Raw genomic sequence first — 16,148 nt, 5'->3', positions numbered from 1 at the left:
CATAGCTGCCTCCTGCTGACTTAAAAATTCATCTTCGCTTCTCAATCAAAGAAAATTATTAAAACGGAAGAAATATTTCATGTCTGTCGAAAATACACAATGCCACGCCATCCCAAGTTCACTTTAATACAGCAATTTTGCAAAGACAGAACAAGGACGGGGCTGGGAACCTTTTGACCTGGTTTAAGTGCATAATCATTTCTCCAACATCATCATGCAAGTGCAGAAATACATAAAGTGGCTTCTATTTTACTATTGCAGCTTCATGATCTGCTCCAACATAGATAGTTTTTTAAGGCCTTTGGGGGAAAATGCCTCAGTTTTCTTTGGGATGTTCCCAGATTGCTCTTTCAAACAGAATAATTTGTACTATGTATATTCAACTTTCCTAAAATCATTACAATTGAATGGTATGTCAATAGTAGGTATGATATTTGTATGGATGATATTACTTCTAATTCTTACTAGTACAGTCAACCTCACCTAGAATATAAAGAAGAGAAGAGTATATGAAAAGACCTTCAGGATAGACAGCTATTCGACTTATGCAAGGTTGACTGTATATTACTGATGATAATGTAAATAATCATATCAATAATATTGATAATGAGGAGTGACAATGTAATGCTAACTCCGTGTCATAAGATACTCAAAGCACAGATACGTTTATGCCACAATCTCTCACCATCATCATACCTACCCCATGCCACCTGTACTGTATTCAATATCCTATCCATGTACTAATGCTTTTGACACCCTTTGGGGCCACCATTAGCACATTTAAAATTCTCAACCAATGCTACACTTCATGTCATGAGCTCATAAAGGTTCAGTTTTCCCTATAGTATTATTCAGCATTTCCTTGTCCATATTATCACTACTGGTTTTGACATTCTGCCAAGTTATATCCTCACCCCCCCCCCCCCCCCTTGATATACAAATGTAGGGACACCTCTAACAAATTGCCATACACAGGTTTTATGTCAGAAAGAGAGCCAGACACCATTCTTTCTCCAAAAGTGTGACAGGGAAAGTGGAGGGGGGGGGGGGGGCATTAAAAGAGGATTTCTTTTATCATAAAGGTATTACATGGATTACTTCTGTTCCTCTCTTTTCTTTCTTGTTTTTCTGTATTGATAGCGATGTTGAAAAGGGGAGCGAGCCTGTGCTGTGAATTACCTGATAATACATTATAATATTTGTGACCCGCTACAACAAAAAGGTCCTAAAGTCGCGCACGGTCGAAGCCATGAGAATCGAGTTTGAAGTCAGAGCATCAAAATTGGTCAAAACTTACGGTTTTCTAAATTTGGCATATTATTGGAGTCCTACATGTCTTCTATCATCTGTCGAAATTTTGAAGCAAAATGATGACAGGAAAGACCAAAAAATAGCGTTTTTCTAGGCCATGTTTTTTGGCGTTTCAGCGAAGCAGAAACTTGTCCGAAAATTTGGATTGAGCGCCACAGATAGGCTCCGCCCCTAACAACGACTAGAGTGATCTCATTGGTCAGTTTGCTGCTTGCTGGTAACCGAAGCGTGAAGCGCGCACACTGCCCAGTCGACTGGTGCATGCGGGTGGGGTGCGCTATGCCCAGCCGCTTCTCCTGGCATCCTGGTCACTGATTGGTCGGTAAGGAGACAGCCGACGCTGTGTTTGAATAAGCATTTTGGGGGTTGCTAGGGCTTACCTTCTATTGTCCGGAGGTGAAAACTGATTTGCGTGTCCCTTGATCGCGATTTCGTCGCAAGGAAAATTTTTAGGGCGCTTTTCTCGAAACAGTGATTTCCCAGACGTCTCGACATGCTGTCTTTTAAACATCGATATCTCCGCAGCTGATTATTTTTGTAAGATGTGTTATATATCAATTTAAAGCACAAAGAATAGGGAATAATGTCATGCAATTTTCAAATAATCGACCTCGCCCAACTTTAGGATCATTTTGTTGTAGCGGGTCACATTTAAATTGCATGTTGGAATTGACCAATTAAGAAATGTGTCAACGTAAATGGAGAGTATAGAAAGGTATGGTTGTTTATGTGATCACACACCCCCACCCCACCCCCTCAAAAATAGCTATGATCATATTGTTAGGTAGACAAGCTCCTGTTTTTGTATGAACAATTGGGACATACAGTTTGTACAGTGGACTCCCGTCATAAAAAAGTCCTTGGAACTGGCAGTTTTGGTTCATTATTTCGAAATGTCGTTATAACAAACGAATAAACAATAAAAATACATAGAGTGGATAATGTTGCGGCCTGAATTTTTGCATCGTTGTAACCAGAATTTGGTTATAACCGTGTTCAATATAGCAGGAGTGCACTGTAAAAGAAAAATAAAGTAAATGATAACGATAACTTGTCAATCACTCAGCATAGCAAAGCAATGATTACAGCAGGTCTATTCATCATCTCTCTGTAATCACCCATATTTGTTGTGTGTGTTCATATTTTTAAAACTTTGTCATTTGTTCGGCTTCCAAAGATAAGGATGAAGGTGAGTGATTTCCTCTGCTATCCTACTATTGAAAATCTGACCTGCCGCTGATTCTCCCTAAGCCCGCCGCACACTATACGACTCACGACTATACAACCGTACGACCTTAAGACCATAAGACCAGGGCCCCATTTCATGAAGAGTTGATATGATAGCTACTCTTGCTGGAATGGCAATTGTCATGGTAATGACAAGAATCCAGCTTCCTGATTGGCTGTTGCTATTGGAAATTGCCATTCCAGTGAGAATTGCTATCATAACATCCTTTATGAAATGGGGCCCAGGTCGTACGACCTGGCAACGCACACTATACAACCTGACCTTACAACTAAGCTTTGGCTTTATTAGGTTACCAATGAGTGTAGAAGTGCACACAGTGCGCATTGTGTGCCCTTCCATGCTCTTTGCATAATACTGTATCGTGATTGGCTGAAAACTCACGACCGGTCGTGGAAATTCAACATGTCTATTCAATCTCTACGCCTGGCACTAAGACCCAGTCGTACAACTGAAAACTGGCAAGACTGGTGACGTCACACTTTCGGTCTTAAGGTCGTATGACTGGTCTGATCGTATAGTGCACGGCAGGCTTAAAGTGCACTGCTGCTTGCTTGTACACCTCACGTGACCTTCCTCTTCTGAAGATATCCATGTTATTCACTTACCCTCTCCCAACCCCCTCCAATCACCAGCTAACCCCTCCCTAAGCTATACTGTGTTCCTTGTACACTATACTGGTAAAAGTGCAAATTTTCACCCATTTTATTCGTCAAGAAACTAGTGCAAAAATAAAGGCACCAATTTTTCATTTGTTTTGTTTTGTTTTGTTCTTTTTTTGGCTTTTCGTAGTAACACTTTATGTTTTGATTCTGTAGAATTAACAACATGTTAAACTCATGTACCTGATCGACTGGAAAAAAAAAATACTCACCCACCAACTGATTTGTTGATGGAAAGCTTATTGAGGCAAAGTTATCATGGTGGTTCAAGTCAAGCCAAAGTATCTAATAACTACCCCCCCTCCACCCCCCTCCCCCTTTAAAAAAAAAAAAAAAAAGAGGAAAAAGATTCAAGCAAATGGAAAAAAATATATAGAACAATATGCTCCTGGTCTTCTGGTGTAAATGAATCAAATGAAATTCTTTCTTGTCTTTTTCTTTAGCTGTGTTTGCTTTCATTTGATCAGCTGCTTCGACATATGATATGGTGTGTACAAGCCACCTTCAATGCTTCCAAGGGAATGCTTGTAGTGAAACGCATTTTATGGAACTAAATTTGATTTTTTTTTTTTTTTGCTTTGCTGTGCTCTCAACTGTACAGTTAAACTTTAACCCTTTACGTGCTGTGGTGCTAACCCACTAGTGCGACAAGTATCTGGGGACTTTTTTAGATTAGATGAATAAGAGTAGTTGACTAAAAAAAAAGAAAAGAAATAAAGAAATTATAACAATAATCAGGGTTTCTAGAAGATTGCGTGAGCAATGGAGTCAGGCGTATACAAATGTATTCAATACAGTACTGACAGATCAATGATTTGGGTAGAGATGGCGATTGTATATTGACTGTAAAGAAAACAACACTGTCGTACGATTTGTGATGCATCATTACAAAAGCCATATTATGTCAGGAAAATAAATTATTTGGTTTTTGGCAGACATTAATTCGTCAGATACTAAGCTTTGAATGGGTATACAGTATATATATATATCGGGTATATATTATATGCTGTACTTCATTTCAAGGAAAATATAAACAAAAAAATGAACAGTTAGAAAAGTGTAAAGGTTATTCTTCCAAAGTTGGCTTTACACTCAGTTTTTTTCCTTTTGTGATCTCTGACATTATATACATTGTAGGTAACGTGATGATGCACCACATTTGTACACATAAATGTAGCATTCTGTCCATCTGAGGCGAGTTAAAATGAATGTGGCATGTTAACCCGTTGAGGACGAGTCCCGAGTATACTCGGGCAGGTGTCTATGGGAAATGCGTGTTGTAGCAAAATCAGTCCGTCCTCAACGGGTTAAGCATTATGCTGTAAAAGTGGAAATTTTTGCGTTGTGGAAATTTTCGTGCATTTCCTGCAACCAGAAGCTAGCGTGAAAATAAAAGCATGTAAATATTTTTGCAAGCCATATGTTACAGTAGTTTAATGTCCTGATTCTGTGGAATTAAAACACACACAGAATTACCTGGCTGAGGATGAAAAAAAAGATTACTTGCGAGAAAATATCCACTTTTACAGTAATGGTGTGGACATTTTTTGATGGCAAGTGTACAGTAAGTTCTTCAGAACAGTGGAATCCTCTCTTTCTACCTCCCCAGTGGAACTTTCCTATATGCTGCTTGATTGGAAAATTGTTTGATTCTTTACTGTTAGTCGACAGTAGTGCTTGTGAATCAGACATAAAAATATATTAAATCAAATCGGAGAAACATGATATAATGGTTAGCTTGCTATTTTGTTTCATGCTTAGAATCATACTTTTGCACTATTTTTTTACCTTTAATAGCGATTGAAATAAACATGTGTACTACAAAAGGACAGTGGTGAAAGAAACACCGCTTTAGAATAATAACTGTGTACTGTATACTGTAAACACAACTTTTAATTACTAACTGTATGCTTTCTATTTTCCATGTTGTTCTTTTGACTACTTTACAGGACATGAATCACAAGTTCTTGGTGGCAGTTTTGGTTGAATACATTCGATCTCTCAACCAGTATCAAATCCCTGTTCAGGTAGACAATTTGTTTATTTCCCAGGATTTTTATCTTTTATTCCATTTTTTTCAATTCACTTCTGGATATACTTCAGAGAAATGAAATGAATATAATTGCATTCCATTCTTCAAGATTTTAACTGCATTTTCTCTTTTCCTTTTTTTTTTTTTTCAAATCTAACCCAGTGTCCTGAATATAAGCAGTATGAGTAGCAGCAGTGCTATCATTGTTTGTAATTATCATCGTCATCATCACCATTATTCTTTGTCGTTGTCACAAATAATGTCATTGACACAATTACCACAACGAGGGATCAAATTTGAATATTCCTCTAGCTTTTGTATTTGAACCCCATTGCTTTAATATAAAAAAGGGTTTGCTGTCCGTTTAAAATGTATTGTGCCTTTCTATGTTTCATATGAAGAGAGGTAACATATTTGTGAGTTGTCTATTAAAGGTACAGTCAATTCCACATGTTTTTTGAGGTAAGGAGAGTATGAGCTGTTACATCGTTATGATGAAATCAGGATATCTTTCAAGGGTAGATATGCCGTGTTATTCTGGTGTTTTTATTTGTTGCGATGTTTTGCAAGTCAACGGTATTCAACACATTAAAATTCACAAACATTAATATTATTGTTATTGTCTCCCATAGCACAAACTAATTTATCTTGTTCCCAAATGACAAGCCCAAAGTTCTTTCTTCAAAAAGAACAAAAACATGTCTTTCTCATTCGACTCTATCAATGTGGTTCTCAATCACAAATTCAACCTCTCATAAATTCTTCATAATAATCCCATCTTTGCATAAAGAAGATTATACCTGTGAAATATGTTTCCAATCCGGGATTCACCCATGTAGCACTTCCTCTACGAGCTGGTGATCAACACACTGGTCCACCACAATTGCTTCTACCAGCTGCACCAGTTCCTGCAGTACCACGTGCTGAGCGACTCCAAGCCCATCGCCTGCCTGCTCCTTTCGCTGGAGAGCTGCTACCCTCCTGCCTATCAGCTGGCTCTTGACATGCTCAAGGTAAGACTTGCGTCAGTCTCCTCACAAGCTCAAGTTTACATTTGTGCCAAAGTAAAGTCCTCTTGTTCTGGATGTGAATAAGGTAAGGCTTGTTCATGCTCAAGGTAAGACTTCAGTCAGAGTCCTGGCTGTGGGAAGGCTCAAGTTTAGATTTGTGCCAAAGTAAAGTCCTCTTGTTTTGGATATGAATAAGGTACGGCTTGGTCATGCTCAAGGTAAGACTGGCATCAGTCTCCTCACAGTGGGAGTGCTCAAGCTTAGATTTGTGCCAAAGTAAAGTCCTCTTGTTTTGGATATGAATAAGGTAGGTATTGGTCATGCTCAAGGTGAGACTTGCGTCAGTCTCCTCGCAGTGGGAAGGCTCAAGTTTAGATTTGTGCCAAAGTAAAGTCTTCGTGTTTTGGATATGAGTAAGGTAAGGCTTGTGTCATTGTGAGTCAATTTGTACTGGACATCAAGGTACAGGTAAGTAAGGCTTGTGTCAGTTGTCATTGGCCCGGAAACGCCCAAAGTAAGGCTGGTATCTGTCATGGTACACTGTAAGTCCCCCTTGTACTGGACGTGCTCACTTGTCAGAGTAATTCCCTTCATTCTGGACATGCTCAAGGTAAGGCTTTTGTCAGAGGAGCTCCCCTCGTGCTGGACATGTTCAAAGTATTCAAGACTTGTGTCAGATTGTCTCCTTGCACTGGACATGCTCAAGTTTAAACTTGTTGTTAGATTATTCAAGTCCCCTTGTGCTGGACATGCTCAATCTAAGGCTTGTGCCGGAGTAAAACTGCTGCGCTCAGACAATGGAGCAGCAATTGATAGCAGGAGTTTGACTCACTCAATAGAGAGAGGGGAGACTTTTATATCAGAGTGATTTGATAGCTATGATTTGTGACTTTTGATTTTTGTAGGTTGTAAAGAGACATTGTGTTTCTCCCTTCATTACAATTTTTGTACACAGATACTACATTACAGTGATTCTTTCTAAAGGGCCCAAACATTAGCAAGTAAAGAGGACTGTTTTCCCTTCCTCCTCATTATTTTTCATTCAATACAAGTTTAACTTCAATTTCAACTTTATTCAAAACCAAACATATTTTAGGACCCCTCAAGAAGTACAACTTGTGAGTGGAGCCCTACACAAAGAACAAAAGTTGGGAATCAATGGCACAATGGGCAACATTTACTGATGTCAAGTGACAAGGAAATGATATTTCATAATCAAATAAATTATTAATTAACCTGTTCCATACTGCATTCTGAAAGCCCCATAGACTTACACAGGCCACCAGGTTCTCTACAGAATAGGTTAATTGGATCAGTTGCTGAGACTACAGACTACAGACTAAAGTTCCATACAAGGTCACACATTGAGTGTGCAACATGGCAAGTATACATGAGGACTAACCCTATTAAACATACACATACAATGTATTTATACAATGTAAAATGAGGATTTCTTCGAGAATGAAGATTTCATAAACACATACACATACAGACACACATCCACGCCACGCAGAATACACAAAACTAGGCTGTGAAATGCATTCTTGTCACTCAAATTGCAGCAGAACCCTCAAGGTGTTGTCGCAACAAGCACACATACAGTTTGTACGTACTTCTCAAGGAACTGATCAGCTTTTGTCTGCATTATTTTTGTGTTCATACTCCCAGAGACTGACGACAGCCAATGAGGAGATCATCGAGGTCCTCCTCTCCAAGAACCAGATCCTGGCGGCACTGCGGTTCCTGCGCAGTGTGGGTGGGGCGGACAGTGCCTCCGCCCGGAAGTTCCTGGAGGCGGCCATGAATGCCAGCGATGACATGCTCTTCTTCACTGTCTTCAAGTTCTTTGAGCAGAGGAACCTGAGACTCCGGGGGAATCCCTTGTTTGTCCCAGGTGGGTTTCTTTTTTTTTTCTATCATACCCTCCTCCATCCATATTCACCCGTATTAGGGCATTTATCCCCAGAGAACAATTGTCCCTTGGCTAAATACTAGCTAGTGATATGGTTAACCCTAACTAGGCCGGGCTATTTAGGTAGATCATAGAGCCGGGGGGGGGCCCTCCCAGGCCCCCCCCTCCAGATCTCGGCCGTCGACCGCGCGATCGCGACGAAAATTTGCACGCACATTGCCTATGACATAATCTAAAGTACCACGAAGTTAAATTTTTAAAAAATTATCATTTATGCTTAATTATGCTAATTTATGCAGAATGATGCATGAAATCAGACAAATTGGTATAAATCACTAAATAAAGCTCGAAATGGGCACATTTTTTGTGTAAATATTCTTTTTAGTGTACTGAGCCAATACATGACAAAAAAATTGTGCCATCTGAAAAATTTCTTCTGTATTTCTTTGTTTTTTGAATTTCTTATGTATTTCTTTGTTTTTCGACTTTATGTTTTTCATTGTTTTTTCAATGAAACTTGTCCGCGACATTGTTCCGAACAAGAAAATATGTTATTGATTGATTTTGATCAATAAAACCCCAAAATAATCATGCTTTAGTGAAATTTGCCTGTAAGCACAGTTTGCATTGAAATTGTACACGAATTCACGTTTTTGAGCAATTTTTGGTCTGACATGCACGTACATATTTATGCGCAACTTCGGAATCGCGTGCCCAGGCATCGCAAATTTGGTGTCAAAAGATGCGGGAGACTCGAAAGAAAAAAGTAATGAAACGTCGCGCCGTTAGCTTTTCGCGGTAGTGATACATCGCGCGAAACGTCGAGGGGGGGCCCCCCGGCCTAGTTAGGGTTAATAGGGTAAAGATTAGGGTAATGGTTTGGGTTTGGATTAGGTTCAGGATTAGGTTTATGGCTAGGGGAAGGGTGTGGACTCTGGGGTAATTGCCCTAGACCCCACTTACGTACAACGTATCACCAGGTTGAGGATAAAACTCTGGAGTAAGTTCCCTTTTAGACTAAGTGTACGATCATATGGAAACACTGAATGTACTTCTTCTTTTCTATTCTGTTTCTGTTTTGTTTTGCTGTTTGCTTTAACTCTTTGTGTGCAACATTCATACTCTTGACTCGGTCAATGGTTTACCAAGTTTGCGTGCTTGCACACTGTTTTTGCTCTATTCCTCAAACCGATTTGTTTTGAGTACTTATTGCTTGCTAAAAAGAATAGCCATAACTTTGTCATTCTAATTTACATCACAGCAAAGTTTGCAATTTTCTCTACTATTTTGCTGTACTGCATTCCTAGCATAAACATTTCTATGAAGAGTTACAAGGCTTTGAAAGACAGTATGATTTCCTATTTTGTCCATGCACTTCAGTCTCAAAATAATGTGGCACAGACAAGGTTTACATCGTGCCACGCAAATAGTATAATATAACCATTCACATTCCCCTTATCTTGCAAAATTTATGCCAGACACCACTGTTATGATGTTAAAATGCTGAAATCATTGTCAAACTTGCATCAGTATAAGTAAAATATTATTTTGGTCTGCAGGTGGTTTGCAGCCTACGTAGCTGTAGGAATGCTCTCTAATATGAACAGTCGCAAAAAATGCTTTGTGAACAGGGGTATTAAGAGGACACATACCGCTCCTTTAAAGCCGTTGTCTTTGTTTTCACCCTCATATTACTGATGCAGGGGAACACTGCGAAAAGTACGTCCACCTCTTCCAGCACAAGTTTGGCTCGGAGAGCTTCATCCCCGTGTCATGACAAGATCCCCAGTTTGGAAGGTAGAGGAATCAATCTCACCTGCAGCGGACCCCTCGCTCTGTGAGAGGGGGCCCCACCGTGTGTCCTGAAGATACCACTTTGATCTCGCAATATTATGGTCATGCTACTTGGTGGCTGATATTGCTGTTGGATGGTTGCTACAATGGTGCCTCTCGTGGGATGCAGAACGCAGTTTGTTCTGTAGGAGTGAAGTCTTGGGCTGATGATAGCAGTGAACATGTATCTGTAGACTTCCTGTGTTATTATCAGATTTTATATGCAAAAGGAACTGCTGGAACTGCTGGTATCAGTGCGCTTTGTGGAGGAAACCTACAAGCTGTAGAATATATTTGTGCAATTGTTGTCGAGAGAGAGAGAGATAAGATGTAACTACAGGTGTATTATGTACTGTAACTGTATATGGAGGGATACATCAAATCATATATACCTTGATGATGATGAAACATCATTTTATATAGCGCCATTTATCTGTAGAAACATTCAATGGCGCCTGGCTCCCATAATGTGTCACAAAGTTGCTTGAAAAGAGAAGTGTCAGTTTACTTTTCAGAGTCTTGATGGCAGATATTCATGAAATGTGCACAAAATCGATAGAAATGTACAAAATCTGCCAATTCTAGACAGAAATACTCACTTTCTTTTGCTAAAGTGTGTTGCCAATTTAAAGATTGGGTAGGCCTATGTCATGAAGCAGTTTTATAGGCTTTTGGTAATTCTGCAACAGAGATAGACAGTGACATTAATAATGTCCAAAACAGGGCTCAAAATGAAAAAGAAGTCTCTTTATACCATTTGAAATAACAACAATTAGCAGTCAAGATTACAAAGAAAGAGATTCAGCACAAAACCACAGAAAAACAATGGATGGTGTTTAAGACTTGATGGGTGAAAAACTTTCCATGTCATGTAGAATTTTCGTGTAAGCCAACAGATGCCGTACCTTAATTTTGACTTGAGTGATTACTCACTATTTAAAGGCCGCTTTGAGACACACTGCAGAGTTATTGTGTATCAACGCGTCATATGGATGTACAACGTATGAGAGCGTTCAGGCATGAATAAAGGTATAATGGTGTATTGAAATTATGTTGCAGTAAACCATTGTTTCGATGTAATAGGACCTATATCCATACAACTTGTCAACATGAAATCATTCAAACACATATACATGTAGACATGCTTTTTCTATACATTGTTCATTATATATTATAATCCATTTGTGTTGTAGCAAATTTTTAGCATATCTTGTTACAATTTAGGCTTGTGTATCCTAAACTGTATTATGCCCATTAAATATCTTAACTAAGTACGGTCAAACCTGCCATAATGGCCACCTGTCTATAGCAACCACTGAAAAATCCACTCCCCCCCCCCCCCCCCCCCCCCCCCCCCCCCCCCGAGAAACGCCCTGTTGAAGCCCCTGTGTATTGCGACCACCTGTCTAACGCGGCCAGCGGCCACAAATTTTGTTTCCTGCGGTAGACTTTAACCCGTCTATACCGGCCGCAGACCCTATGGAGCCCTAGCTCAGCCGATAATTCAGCATGTTTTTCTGCTTTGTAGCTGTGCCAGTCATTCATTGGCAACATTCAGTGATAGCCACCGGTGCATTCATCACTCATTCAGTCATGATAATGCACTAGTTTTAAGCTTTCCTCACGACTGTACACATGCTGCTGTGCAACCGGTGATAAGCACCAGAATTGTCCAATGCATAAAACACACGTGTGCATACATAACCACCACATACAGGTACATGTAGGCAATGCACACAAAGTTGAATAACCTGTCTATAGCGGCCACTTGTCTATAGCAGCGAATGACAAACTGTCCTAAATCGCTGATGACATTCTGTTGGGCTGGAAGCTGGGTGCCACATTTTGCAAGCAGACTATGGGCCTCTTTAGAATTGACCAAGCGTCCTACAATCTGCAATTTACTGGCTCCGAAAAAAGCAGAGTTATGGTCACATCCACTAATGACATGTATTGGAATGATGGATTGAGAGATTGCTTCACTGCATAGACTTTTGGCATCAATCAGACGATGTTTGCGTTTCAAGCACAAGTTCCCTGACGTCCTATGAGCAACATATGCAGCTTGGACATAGTTGTCAGTGTCTTCTGTGCCAAGTATGACTGCTTCTTTGTAGCCATCTGACGAAATACACTATGCATGTACATCATGAGCATGGCAGTGTCTGCTTCAGCTTGGAAGCGTAGGAGTTCAGGCAAATCCTCACCTGTAGTGAGATTCCGCGCGTAACTGCCAACAACAAATAGACAGTCTCGGTCCGTGTTGTTTACGCCACTTTCTGAAATTCCTTTTGAAGATATGCCTGTAGGCGGATCTTTCCTTGCTAGAGGGAAACTTGTCCTCTGCATTCATGAAGACATTCTTTGTTGTCATCTATTTCTGTTTAAGTATCCTTTCACTGTCCTTAATGCTGTAGTCCTGGTCGTAGGAATCGTTTACGCAAATGATCCTCTCTGCATTTGGGTGCCTACTCTTAATAGTGTTCACCATTTTCTGTGCATAGTCGCCCCAGTTGTACTGGGTTCTGTCCCTCTTCTCCCTGTCCTCAATGGTCTGGACTGCAAGTCGCCAAATGAGACCCATGTCAATAAGGGATGTATGCACCTCAGTTTCTGGAGTCGCATTCACGGTCAGTTTTTGCAGAAGTTTGCTTTTCTGTGACTTGCGGAATGTTCCGTTTGCAATGGAGATAGAAAGGCACTCAGGCGTGACACGATGTTGCATGATATCTTCAAGTTGTAGTGTCCCACTGCTGTCAACTAGTCCGACAAATGATGCCATGGCATCCCGCTCCATTCCCTCCGCCTTTCCCTTCAAATTGTCAGCTACTCCTCTTTTCATTCTTGACTGGAAAAGTTCTTTAGCTTACTCCGATTAACTCTGTCATTCAAAGTTTTTGTTTTCAAATTTACCCTCTCATCCATGAACTCCTTTACTTCTACCATCCGTCTTGGCTGATGCCAGATCTAAAACAAGCGAATCGGAGGCTGTGATTCCTGACTGAAGGGACCTGCACTGCTTGTTCATCCTTCTTTTGCTAGATGAGCAATCTGCATGCTTTGCTTTCCTATGCTTCTTGCGGTTAGCATGATGATGAACAGCTCTTCTCACTCGATTGATGTTATTCACGTTGCATGTATTTGAAAGGAGTTGTTTCTCATTGTTCAGGATGGCAGACCAACCAGACTTCAGCTTGGAGCCCTTGTTCATAGTTGACTCAATCCATATGTCCAGAGCGACACACGAATACAGATTTCCTGTCATTGACTGAGCGAACATACCATCTTTCATGAATGCAGCCTGTTCCTCAGGAAGGGTATCAAGCACTGCAATGAAATCTGAAAGATGCCGACCATACTTGCAACTGTCATAGATTTGCATCCATGGAAGCATCAGTTTAAGTGAGGATTTGTACTCATTCCAGTTGCTTGTTCTGAGTGCGTGGATATTTTGGGTCAGAATTTCCACCGTTTCCATGAAGGATAACCAGTATTCCGCCAAGGGGGCACCATTGAAATCCCTGAACAGCATCTCAGTAAGATCTTTCACCTCTGCATTTTGCTCTAGCTCTGTGTGTACATCCGCAAGTCCTTGAGCATCAATCTCATGTCTGAGTTTGGCAAGAGATGACTTCACCTCTTCGGATAGAAGAGAACCTTCCAAACGCTTGTCTAGGGCATGATGGACCAGAGTCTCGTAGAACAGGCAAAGACAGCGAACCCAACGCTTGAAATGTTTTCCACGGAGGACTTGATCAACCGGTTCGTCTGCAATAACACCTGCAGCTACCAACACATCTGAGACACCCGTTCCATGGAACCTTTTGTATATGTGACCGTGCACCTCAAAACGAACATAAAGTCGCACACACTGATTTTGCGTGAGGACTGAAAATAAGTGAAATGGGTCAACCTAGCCGAACTCGACTTTTTCATATTTTCTGAAAGAGCGGGTCTTCTTTTACATTATGCTAAAATTTGGTATCATAAAACGGCCAGGAAAGTGTGTTTTTTTAGTAATTTATCTTGAACATTTTTGGCAGAACAGTGTCATTAGGTGTGTCTTTAGAATCCCTTTTTCATTTCTGAAAAACCTTGTCCACACTCTTTGCTTTCAACTCTAATAACTTTTGAAAGGATAGTGCTACTGCTTTGAAAGTTGGCATTAATTATGGACAGATTGTGTTAATGAGGCATGCTTAAGTTCAGTTTAATCTGATAATCCCTTCATTGTTGTTACTCTGGTGGTTTACTTCCTGTTTTTTGTCCCATTCATCGCACAGCCAGCACGGTTTGGTAAAGATTAAGCGCTTGAATAGACATTGTACTTCAGAGCCTCTTTTCTCAGTTCACACTTTTCCTGAGTTTGTGCTTTCTTTCCAATATTTAGATAGGTTAGGAGAGTCCATTTGATTTGATTTATACATCATTTTAAAGCTTAAAGTCTGCTTTTTCAGAATATGGTCTTAACTAAAAATTCATGTCTGGCGACTTTGTGTTTGTTTTGAGGTGCACTGTCACATATCGTGTATATGAATGACATCTGAATATGAAAGGCACCCACGAATGGTAAGATTTTGCTAAACTGTTGTGGGTTTTCACTTTTCAGCTCCAGCATGAGCACGTAGACGGGATGGTCACCCACAATAATTGCGAAAGGCATCCCTTTCTCTTCGATTGCCTTTGCGAGCTTACATAGAACATAATTGAGAACAGTCTTACTTTGTGGGTCGGGATAGGTCATGTAATATATATCTCGACTCTTCCGTCAGCATTTGACATTCTGGCCTGGAACCCTGAAAACGCTGGTACGGTCTGTTCCTCTGGTTTAGGATGTGTTCGGTCATCCTGAGCTCTAGCCAATGCATGGATCACACCACAAGTTCTTTGCATGGATGTGTCTTGAGGAGGGCTGTCATCTGCGGCTCGTTCTCGAATAGGCGGTTCCCCACACTTAACTGTCTTGTACGGCTTGACGTGCTGCATTTTACTTCCAATCTCTTTGAGAGATGTTGAAAGGAACTGAGGTGTCATGTTTGTCCTATCATCCTGATTTTCTGAGGGTCATCAAATGTTTCTGGCTGCACGAACATGACGTTAGTTTGATGTGCCTAGCCAGCACCAGTCGACGTATCACTCTTAAAGTCATCATTGTCGACTACAGCAATTTCAGGCTTAATTTGTTTTTGTGATGATTGTGGAGGAGCAGAGAGTTATCAAAATGTGACGTCAGTGTCCTGCACATTTTGGTAATTTACCAAAATGTACAATTTACCAAAATGTGCCGTAACACACCTGCCCAGTGCCCGAGGAGCTTGCAGGTCATGCTGCTGTACTCCCTCCTTTCTTCAGCCGTGGGTCTTGTTCCTCGGGAAAGGTGTTGCATCACTTTGGACACATCCTGGTCATTAGTTTAATGCGCTGCAAAATCCTCAGTTGACATTCCAGGTAACACAAAAGTCCCCTTTTCGCCCTCTATAACCGCTGTCTGGAAGACTTCTACATCGTCAGCTTCATTAGGTTCATCCCTTGTAGCTGGCTGTACCTGTTCGGAGTTTGGAAGGCGGACAGTATGTCTGCACTAGCATTGGTCCTCCCTGGACTGTAGTGGATCGTCGGGTCAAAATTAGCTAGCTTAGACAACCATCTTTGCTCTGTCCCTCCAAGACTAGCACTGTTCAGATGAACAAGTGGGTTTTGGTCGGTAAAGACTTCAACGGCGAAACAAGGAGATAGTCTCTCAGTCCCCTCCGTCTCCTGTGAGAGAACTGCGCCTAATCCCAGGTTGCTCGCGTCTGTGTATAACTTGAAAGGCCTGTTGAATTTAGGGTATGCCAAAACTGGTGATGTCACGAGGCACTTCCTGAGCGTGTCAAAGGTAATTTGGCACTCTGTGGTCCAGGTGAATGGTTTGGGTGTCTCAGGCCTCTTCTGCCTCCGTTTTGACTGGCCAGTGAGGGCAAAGAGGGGCTTGGTGATCTTTGAAAAGCCCTCCACAAATCTGTAATATCCTGCAAACCCGAAAAACATCCGGACTTCCTTAGCGTTGCGAGGGTGCGGCCAGTCTTTCAGTGCAGCACACTTGTCTGGGTCGGTAGAGATCCACTCAGCTGATATGACGTGGCCCAGGTATTTGACCTCA

General features: G+C 41.0%; 1 protein-coding gene and 1 pseudogene across 1 annotated transcript; one reads left to right on the top strand and one right to left on the bottom strand.

The window, feature by feature from the left end:
• The first annotated feature begins 2,494 nt into the window (after window positions 1-2,494).
• LOC139710060 (regulator of MON1-CCZ1 complex-like) lies at window positions 2,495-10,889 on the top strand. The gene is made up of 5 exons (XM_071622006.1): window positions 2,495-2,500; window positions 5,169-5,246; window positions 6,091-6,264; window positions 7,930-8,155; window positions 9,877-10,889. Exons 1-5 carry the CDS (start codon window positions 2,495-2,497, stop codon window positions 9,948-9,950), a joined length of 558 nt encoding a protein of 185 aa, XP_071478107.1. The 3' UTR covers window positions 9,951-10,889.
• Window positions 10,890-12,380: 1,491 nt separating this feature from the next.
• On the bottom strand, window positions 12,381-14,988 carry LOC139710059 (uncharacterized; annotated as a pseudogene).
• Window positions 14,989-16,148: the final 1,160 nt, after the last annotated feature.

The sequence above is a fragment of the Diadema antillarum genome, unplaced genomic scaffold (assembly GCF_040938485.1).
Source record: "Diadema antillarum isolate AM-2024a unplaced genomic scaffold, OU_Dant_1.0 seq00001495_RagTag, whole genome shotgun sequence".
NCBI classification, from domain to species: domain Eukaryota; kingdom Metazoa; phylum Echinodermata; class Echinoidea; order Diadematoida; family Diadematidae; genus Diadema; species Diadema antillarum.
Note: the sequence above shows the minus strand (reverse complement) of the source record. Positions and strands in the feature narration are given on the sequence as shown.

Excerpts from the sequence above, each read along its gene's own strand:
- LOC139710060 (XM_071622006.1), top strand. Across the intron at positions 6,265-7,929 it reads TGGCTCTTGACATGCTCAAG|AGACTGACGACAGCCAATGA; the intron begins GTAAGACTTGCG and ends TCATACTCCCAG. Across the intron at positions 8,156-9,876 it reads GAATCCCTTGTTTGTCCCAG|GGGAACACTGCGAAAAGTAC; the intron begins GTGGGTTTCTTT and ends TTACTGATGCAG.